The sequence below is a fragment of the Etheostoma cragini genome, chromosome 14, assembly GCF_013103735.1.
Source record: "Etheostoma cragini isolate CJK2018 chromosome 14, CSU_Ecrag_1.0, whole genome shotgun sequence".
NCBI classification, from domain to species: Eukaryota; Metazoa; Chordata; class Actinopteri; order Perciformes; family Percidae; genus Etheostoma; species Etheostoma cragini.
Window position 1 is genome coordinate 17,636,071 of NC_048420.1, and position 9,706 is coordinate 17,645,776.

At 36.2% G+C, this 9,706-nt stretch overlaps 1 protein-coding gene across 1 annotated transcript; it reads right to left on the reverse strand.

Annotated features, from left to right (window-relative positions):
• Positions 1-2,024: 2,024 nt before the first annotated feature.
• On the reverse strand, positions 2,025-4,677 carry LOC117956308 (sperm acrosome membrane-associated protein 4-like). The gene is made up of 3 exons (XM_034891297.1): positions 4,550-4,677; positions 3,414-3,524; positions 2,025-2,410 (listed from the first exon to the last, which is right to left on the reverse strand). Exons 1-3 carry the CDS (start codon positions 4,599-4,601, stop codon positions 2,187-2,189), a joined length of 387 nt encoding a protein of 128 aa, XP_034747188.1. The 5' UTR covers positions 4,602-4,677; the 3' UTR covers positions 2,025-2,186.
• Between the last annotated feature and the right edge of the window lie 5,029 nt (positions 4,678-9,706).

Genomic DNA, 9,706 nt, shown 5'->3' on the forward strand with positions numbered 1-9,706 from the left:
AAAATGTTGTGTTAGGCCTATGAAGCCTTATGGGGACCGAAAACGTCCAGGATATGAGCTAAAATGTTATTTAGAAAAGCCATGTTGTGAATAAGGCCAAGCTTATGTAGACATACAGGGCGCGGACACAACAATAACACATGTAGCTTAGCCTACATTTTAAGGCAGTCCAATTTAGCAGCTTTGTGATTTTTCTGAGGCTTTCTCGTGATGTGGGATTGCATTACACTGTAGGTGTAATCATTTAGGTAGGTTTAGCAGTGGGAATTATTAGATTTATTAGAGAATAACGATACATAACATTAATATAGTGCTTTTGAAAAACAAGGCACTTTACATAAAATTAATACAGAAACAGTAAAAACAAAAAAATATAGAAATAATATACAACTACAACAAAGTGTCATGTAGATATGTTATACATGCATATGGACCTTAAAGAAGACTGTCTTTCCTTCTGCATTCTCTGTCAGAAGGATTATAAAGAGGTATATACATTTTTCAGTAAAGAAGTTTAGTTAAGAAGGGATTTTAATAAAACCGAAATAATTCATTTTATTGTTTAATGTGTGTTGGATGTTATGTATGGAGCGGCCAGCTGATCACACATTCATGAGGTAGTGTAGCACAGCTTAGGGTAAAATGACTGGATATTACATTTCACCGGTTTTATTAAAAACTAAATTTAAAAAAAATCTGTAAGTCTGTCTGCCTGCAGTGGTAATATTAATTAATGTGTGCCCTCTCCGTAATATACACGTGTGATACCTCAGTGTGTCTCAAAAAGTCATCTTAGCTTTGTTGGATACTCTTGGATGACATTATGAATCCACAATGAATATTTATTTATATATTTTACTTTTTTTTTTTTTCAAAGACTGCAGAACTTTACACATTATAGTAAAGAGTCAGTAGAGGGAGATATTTACCTTTGCTTTGCTTGTTGCTCTCAGGAGGAAAAACAAGTTGTGAAAAACTGTAGGCTACTGAGTCTAGTCCACAAATCTTTAAAACCAACATTATGAAGGTAGTCCTGCTGGGTTGTCAGTCCAATAAGCGCGTTCAAAGCCTTAACTCAGATACAATGTTTCCTGTCATGGAGGTCCAAACTAGTCTCCCGGGAGCTCCGCAGAAGTCCCTACGGTACTTTTAGAAGACAAATTCAGGCTAGTTTAATATATTTAACCAGTGAGAAACAGTGTAAGAATATAATTCTAATTCCAACTATTCTTAATGGCCAAAAATGCAAGAAAGCCAGTTAGAGAGGGACTTTAAAACTTTGAAATAATTGGTATCTATTGTGCCGCAGCGGCACTATAATATCAAGAAGAGGTTGTCATTTAAATCATATTCTTGATTATTCTTATATAATAGGCTACATTTTTTTGTCTGATCCTGTTTCTTTCCCATCTTTTACAACATTGAAACATTAAATATAGTGTCTAACGCTTGCTACTGTAGCTTCAGATAATCAGTTGATGATTGATTGTATTCAGCCTGGTAACGTGTATTAGAGGGCATCTTTGGTTTTGAGATGACCTGCAGGTAGGGCGGTGGAACAGGATTAATTAGATTATCAGGTTGTCTGTGAAGAAAACAATAGTGCAGACTGTAGCTGGTATGTGTTGACAACTTGTCACAGCACAAACCCTCCTTACAAGCCCTGCAAATTAAATGCGTACAAACCTGTTGTGTGTCTCTGTGAATAACATAGCAACAGTGTATCATGCCCACTAGGCAACATTTTTAAAGAAGTAGTTAGGGACCCATAAATAAAGCATTTTTATTTCCCAACATATGCTCTCCATGCTACCTGGAATTCAATTCTGCAGTGAAATCTTAAATTCTTTAGTGGTTTTTTATTTTCTTTAAATTTTTACACTGTGTCTAAAACACTGGATTATTGAAATCAACCTATAAAGTATAAATGCAGAATGTAAATTCTCTGCAGGTTGCCCTCCTAAATAAATGTATAGGCCTATATGTAGTCTGTATTTACTGTATGTGATGACACAGTGCAGAAAAACTGGTGACAATTATTGTTTTTAATGATGCTTTATTGATTTTCATAGTAAATAGTAGGCTATAGTATTCTGATTTATAATGATCACTTTATAGCAGAATTAGTGCAAACAGTAAACAAATCCACTCAGGGAACAGTGGAAACAGAGGCAGGTGATGTAAAACTACATCTCCCACAAGCCCCACAGAGAGGACAGGATGGCAGCACAGAGAGCCACAGTGAAAGAGAGTTGGACAGAAGTGGCTCCATTACACAGGTTTGTTGTACAACACTGGAAACTGCTGGTGAAACCAGCACCCAGGAAGCTGCCGGTCACTGTCTGCCCACACAGGTCTGAGTCCAGGCAGCCACTGATTTGCAGACTGATAGTGCCAGTCGCATTGAACTCTGGGAAGGATTGGAAACAGAAGAGGATATGTGAAAACATTTTTTTCTTTAAAGAAGGAAGATTATTTTTTTCAGTTAAACTTTCTGTTTCTAAAGCAACGTTACTTCCATGGCAGTTTAATGGATATTGTAACATCCACCATTTTTACACAGAGCAAATATTTACTGACACATTGTATTTAACTGGCATTGTTGAAGCATTATTTCTACAGTTGATACTCTTTTCAATTAATTACAATTCAATTTCTTTGTAAATGTTTGTTAATTTGCTTGTATGATCACTTCAGTGCTAACCAAACTAGCCATTGTGCTAACCTAGTTGTCTGAGGTCAATATGTTAAGTAGAATGGAATAAAATAAAATGCCTTTATTGTCATTATACACATGTTCAATACCTGTGCAACAAGATTGAAACAGCAATAACAATAATAAATAAATAATAAAAATAATTTGCCTATTGTTGACCTAACTTACATATTTTTACTGTTTTTACTATTATTTCAATGTGTAGGTTTGTTTACTAGTAAATACTAATTACTGTATGTTTACTAGTAATTACTAATTACTGTGTTGTAGAACTCAATGTTCATCTTTCACTTGTAACTGCCCATATGTTGTTTCTACTTTGTTTCTACGAGGGACAATGTTACTAATTTAACTACTATTTTCTTTTTCTTTTTTACAATAAATTAGTTCTAACTAACTGTTTGTCATGTCATCTCATCTTTTTTATTTTTTGTAAACACTATTAATTGAGTTAGTTGTCCAAAACTATTTTAATAGTTTTTTGCTTCTAGAGAAATTTTTAAATGCTATTGGAACACCAGATGTGAAAGCTTTTCAAGTTCTTTCATTTAAAACTTAACTAGAAAGCCTTTGAATTTATTATTAGTTGTAGTATTCATCATGGCTCTAGTGCTGTGGCGTTGCTAGTGATGTTGTAAGTAAATGGCAAATTTTGTTTATTTAAATTATATAGAGATTGTTTTAGAGGTTTCCTTACTTGCTTCTCCACGGTAGCAGCTCTCAGTCGAATTATTACATGTGATGTCGCTTCCGAACAGACACGTGCCAAATAAATTCAAAGGGCACTGACGACAGTTCAGGCATTGTGCTGTTCAATGAAAAGAATAAGATGACCAAATGTACAGTACAATAACTCACTCAACAACACATTTTGGAAGTTTCTTATCTGTAGTTCAACTGGTTTAGCAAATTTTCTAGTTTCTCGCTAGTTTCTAATTTATCCACCTAAACGCATGAAACCAAACCGCTTCCTGTCTAGCTTCAAACTCAACGTAAAAACATTCCTGTTTTGTAGCCTAGGCATGAGCGTGGTATCAATTTATTATCTAACACTCTGCAAGGGTGCATTCATAGCGTATTTCCTAAAAGTTAAAACGGTTCCTTTAAAGGTAAGATAGATCAACTGCTCATACTGGCCGGTCCTGAGTTTAAGTTCTTTCAGATCTGAGCTATGTCGATCGTTCTATAATTGAACATTACTGGATGGGGATCTTGGGGTCAGTTTTAAAATGGTTTATCCATGACAAAATTTGACCTGTGGAGTTCCCCATGGCTGTATACTAACATAAATAAATGTATATACTTTTACTTCTATTTCTTTTCTGCCAAAACATCCTTCTCAAACAGGTAGCCTTCACATTCATATTCAGGAAGCTCTCCAAATGCTTTATTTTAAATGTATTAAACTTACTCTGATAAAAAACAAACAGAAATACCCGGTTGGATCTGTGGCTATTACTGCTGGACCAGACACTTGTACCCTGCAGTGCAGGGAACTCACCTGAGACTTAATCATGAACAGCATTTGATATAGCCACTCACCTTTATCTTTGTTTGTCTCAAGGATTTTTCTAAGGAGCCACAGCAAAAGCCATTTCTTTTAACTACATTTGTCATCCAATTAAAGTGTTTGATGGTGCTTAACAAATACATTAAATTATATTTGGTTTTTACAGAGGTAAGATTAAAATCATGTTTAAATAAGAAAACAATTACATAAAAGACCTTTTTATTCCACAATAAGAATTATGGCAAACAAAAGCATATGTTACTCTTAAGTCCTCCATTTGCTTCAGTGTAGTGCTACCTTAGGGCACATTACTGTTAACTTACCTGCTGCGATGAAGGCGCTCAGCACAAACACTGCTTTCCAAGCTTTATTCATCCTTCTTGAGAGTTCTATGGATACCTGTCTCACTCTAGTAAGAATTAAGTCTTATGTCCATCTGAAAGAGTCAGATGGGAATAAGACTTACCAGATATCAGATTAGAAGAAGAAACGTGCAAGAATGAAGTTTAACAGGTTTTGTGTTCCAGCTACGTGACATAGTATTCTTTCAATCATAGTTGGGAAAATATAGTTCAAACATTAAAAGAATGGTGGAAACTCACACCTTTTAAGATTGAGAACAAACAAATTTTATTATTTACTTCCATAAACATGCATTAAAGGGTTTCATGCTGTCAAAATATTCCTTTTTTACGGTGTTGATTGTCCCTCAAAACCCCACATTTACAGTTATTGATGTCACAGGATTATTACACTATAGGAGTGTGTTTGAGGTTAATTAAGTGTAGCAATTATAGCTATTGCTTCCGTACAAACCCATCACTCAGTCATTAATTGGATCTTTGTTCTCCAGGTGCACCAACTGCTTTGGAATGTGCAGTACAAAGCTGCAGTTAGAGAGAACTGGATGGATGTGGCTCCAATAAAACAGTCAGTGACGTCCTGGTGACGGTGCATTTCGCAGTTAGGAGAGCTCTGGTTTCAGTTTGGTTGCAGTGAGACAAAGCCATGCAGCCTCACCTCTGAAGGATCATAACATGAATGATGTTGAAGGATGAAGGAGGACAAGAAGTTCAGAAGAGTGTTACGTTTTTTTTAACCTAAAAAATAAAAAAGTACTAATAGGCTACATAATCACTAGGCGTCTGTCATTTCATATATACCAATGGAAGATATATTCAGACCCTGTACTGAAGTAATATGTTTCTTGTCCAGAGTAAGCCTTCCTGCTGCACAAAGATAATGTCCAAATATCCCCTGTCAGCTAAAGTCAACAATATCAACGTAGATTGAGGTGGAGCTGGTGTGTGTGTGTGTGTGTCTGTGTGTCTGTGTGTGTGTCATTAGAGGGTTTATACTGTTGGCTGTGGGCACGACAGGTATTGTGGTAAATTGTGTCATAGCATCAGTTGTCTAGCTTTGCCAGACTATCCACATGTTGCGGAGCGGAGGATGGTCTAACTTCTCCACACAGCATTCCGGGATGGGAGAAAACGTGGTCTAGTTTATTGGTATTTCTTTAAACCAATCACAATCCTTATGGGCTGTGCTAAGCTCTGTACGGAGCCGCTTTAAAATAGTTGTGTGAGAGAAAACTCAGATTGGACAAATAGTCTAGCTAGCTGTCTCGATTCATGTATCACCAGAGACATCGGAAAAAATACAATTGGAACGTCAAGGAAAGAAACTATAGCAACAGCAATAATGGCTGAAAGTAAAGGAGTAGCAGACTGACAGAGACATGAACATAACCACTGGCTTTACTGAACCTGGTTACATCAAGGTTAAAGAAGTAACACCATATTGCGTTTTTAACCTTATCATTGGCCTAAGTGGTAAGTTGTTAATTACAGTCCCTTATATCTAGCAATGAACAGCTAATTATCATTATTTAGCGTGTGCTCTAAATTAATAATAATAAAGCAAATAAACTATGCACAAAAAGTGTTATGATCATTTTTTCTGTGGTAACAATGCTTTTTGCCAATCAGGTGCCTAATTGGCTTCCAAAACAAGTGTCAACAGCAACAGCAATGGCAGAGAAGAACTGGCATATTTTTAACGGTCGCAACCTACATACCCAGTGCTGCTGCTCATTCCACAAATGCATGTTCCTTACAAATGGGGCACCATTTGAAAGTGAACCAAACAGGCTTTCCAACGGCATAAGATTTATTGGCAAAATGCGTTGTTACACAGAGAAATAATCTACCAAACACACATTTTCTTACTTCTTCTGCTTTTGTGCAAGTTTACATAGTTTGTCCATGTGACACATTCATTCTTCTCTGATCAGCATGACGTATATATTGCAGTCGAGTATCACCAAAAGGCCTATGAATAACATACAATTCTTAAGTAATCCTTTGTATCATCACCATGCATTTTTTGATAGCCATTTAATTTAATCTCATGCCAGTCTCTATTGACTTATTATATACCCATCAGTGGGTAGAAAATAGGATAATCATGACATTGACATTTGTCAAACAATACTCTCTAAAATAACGAGGGTTGTTTGACAAGAGAGAAGTTTATTTATAGCCAAAGAACAAAGAAAAACAGAAGATGGATGACAGTGTCACTGGCTTTGTGTGTGTGTGTGTGTGTGTGTGTGTGTGTGTGTGTGTGTGTGTGTGTGTGTATGTGTGTGTGTGTGTGAAAGTATGACAAAATAATCTAAATAGAGTAGAACAGAATTGAATTTGAATGTGCAAACATGAGAGTGATGTCAATCGCCTCATCTTACCCTCAGCAAGAAAGAAATATTTCTCAAAAATGCCAAACTATTAACTTTTGCTTTGATATTTTAACGTCTGCCAGATTCAAACATTGTCTCAGAGAAATTACATGAGCATGTACCATCATATCAATCATTTAGGAGGTTTTGTTTCAAATAAACAGAAATACATCAGTAATGGTATTGAGTTGCCTTTAGTTGCCTTCAGCAGCATTCAAATCTAGACTGATACATTAGTCTGGAAAGGTTTTGAAATACATGATTACATTAAAGCTTTAGTGCGTAACCTTTTTTATATTACTATTCTTTAACTGTCTATGGTTAAAGTCGCTTGACTTTATTTGTTTATGGTAGTGACCCATAGGGTTAAAATGAGAGACAGAAGCGTTGCACGGCCACACGGGTCTGCACCATTAGAACTCTTAGGGTGTACCTCCGCTCTCGCCAGATGCCAGCTGGGATTGGCTGCAGGCCCCCATGACCCTTAAAGGATACGTTTGTAAGGTAAATGGATGCAATAAAATAAGAGCAAATAGAAGACGCAACAGATGTTTTTCGATGATTTTCTTTATTTTTGGCATCAATGTAAAAGGATAAATACAAAAAAAATTTTAAAAAACAAAGCGTTACAACAGCCACAAAGATTTATGATCTCAATGTTTCCTTGAAACATCCCATTGATCAACTTCCATGACGTGGACACCTTAGATTTTATCGGTCTTTAAAATTGAACCCTGACATAACAAGACCTAAGTCATGAAAAAAAAGTGTCCCAGATTGTGAACCTGTAGATAATCATAATCATTAATAGCTCGTGAGGTCAAAAGAGTTTATTTCAGAGAGTGCTCTTGGCCTTGTGGTATGGTTAAAGATTGCGTTAGGCTTATCAAAGAATGCTGCTCCACATGGAGGCCAGCATGGCTACACCAATGGCGGCAGTGAGGGTCATCTTGGTCGATGGGGCGCCGCTGATCTGGACGGGGTTGCACTTGTCTGCCGAGCAACAGGTGACTGTGGCCGTGTATCCAATACTCAGCAGGGTGCCGTTGGTGGTGATGTTGCAGCCAGCAGGCTCCTGGCACCCCTGGGTGTTGAAGCCCACAGTGGTAAGGGAGTTGAAAGCTGTGGAGAAATGGTTGTAAATACTTTTTACAGAGCTGGAAAATAACTCTTGTAAATTTCATCAAATACAGTATAGAGGTACTGGTCCATTATTTGTGTGTTTTCATCTATCTATCTATCTATCTATCTATCTATCTATCTATCTATCTATCTATCTATCTATCTATCTATCTATCTATCTATCTATCTATCTATCTATCTATCTATCTAACTGAATCAGTATGAAGATAAAACATTAATATAGTCAGATGGGATACTGGTTTCCCAGCTGGGAACACTGTGTGGTATTCTTGTTGATCTATGTGTGACTGGGCGTCACAGTATCAGGGAGTGGTTTTAATTTAACCATGCTTATGCTGTTATGTTATGTTTGAAAAGTAAAGGGTGTGAGCTTTTAGGCAATGAGGAGAAGACTTACCTGCTTTTCCAGTGAAGCAGACACTGGTGTTTGTTGAGCAGGTCACTACATTGTTGTTTATGCAAATGCCCAGTAAACCATACTGGCACTGGTTGCAGGACAGGGATTCAACTAAAACACACAGAAGAAAGCACCAACGTTAAAATAAAAAATAAAAACTTTGTGCTGCAAAATTTCAACGGTGGTCTATAAAAAATTGATTTAAAAAGTTAGATTCAAAATTGTGGGAAGTTTGTGTAGCTGTTTCTAAAAATCTAACCTGTAATATACTTTACATTCTGGCAATGATTTTTTCTAAAGAATTTGCATTAATTTTGTTTTGAATGTAAACACTTTTTGACTACAGATAATGTCAGTGATGTATCATCAAACATTAAAATTGGATTCACCCACCATTGTGGAAAGAAAAAAATCTGTTGTGAAAAGGTGATAACCAATGGTGCACTTTTAGTATAAAGTAGCCTAGGGGTTTAGCTGATTTGGATGGTTAAAAAAGAGACAAAGAGCTATGTTTATATTTGATAAGGGTCAGTTTACAGAAGTGTTAACCTGTGATAGTGATAACAGCTATCAGGTTAGTGATAACCTGATAACTGTCGAAGGTTTTGGCTTCCCTCAGATTTTGAAATATCTGCCTCTAAGATTATTTGCCATCACCCCAATTCACAGGAAGTAATTATTTTTTTTACATTGGAAATACATTTACATTACGTTTCATTCAGCTTACGCTTTTTATCCAAAACAACTTTCAATTAAGTGCCTTCAACCAAGAAGGTCCAAAAAAGATGACTTCACATTGTCTTCTTTTATTAGTTAGGAGTTTGTTGAGTGATAAAACATAATACCAAAATAAGTCAAAAGGCATTGAAAATATTACTTCATAGTAACAATATAATGCAGACACCATAACGTTTTCCTTTGTTTTATCCATTCTTTGTTTGTTATATTTTTTTTTCCAGTAATACATTTGTGATAATTGGTTGATAATTGTTAAATCTTACCCAGTATGAAAGATGCAACAGCTGCAATGATTCCAAATAGGATCTTTCCCATCTTGATGTGTTGGTTTGGTTCTTGGTTTCTGCGCAAATAAAAAAAAGATCCTTCCACTCAGGTGATCGGATGCTGTGTGTAGCAGAAACTGATGAGCTTGTTTGATGATGGGCTGTATTTATATATGAGACAGGTGATGGGAGGGGA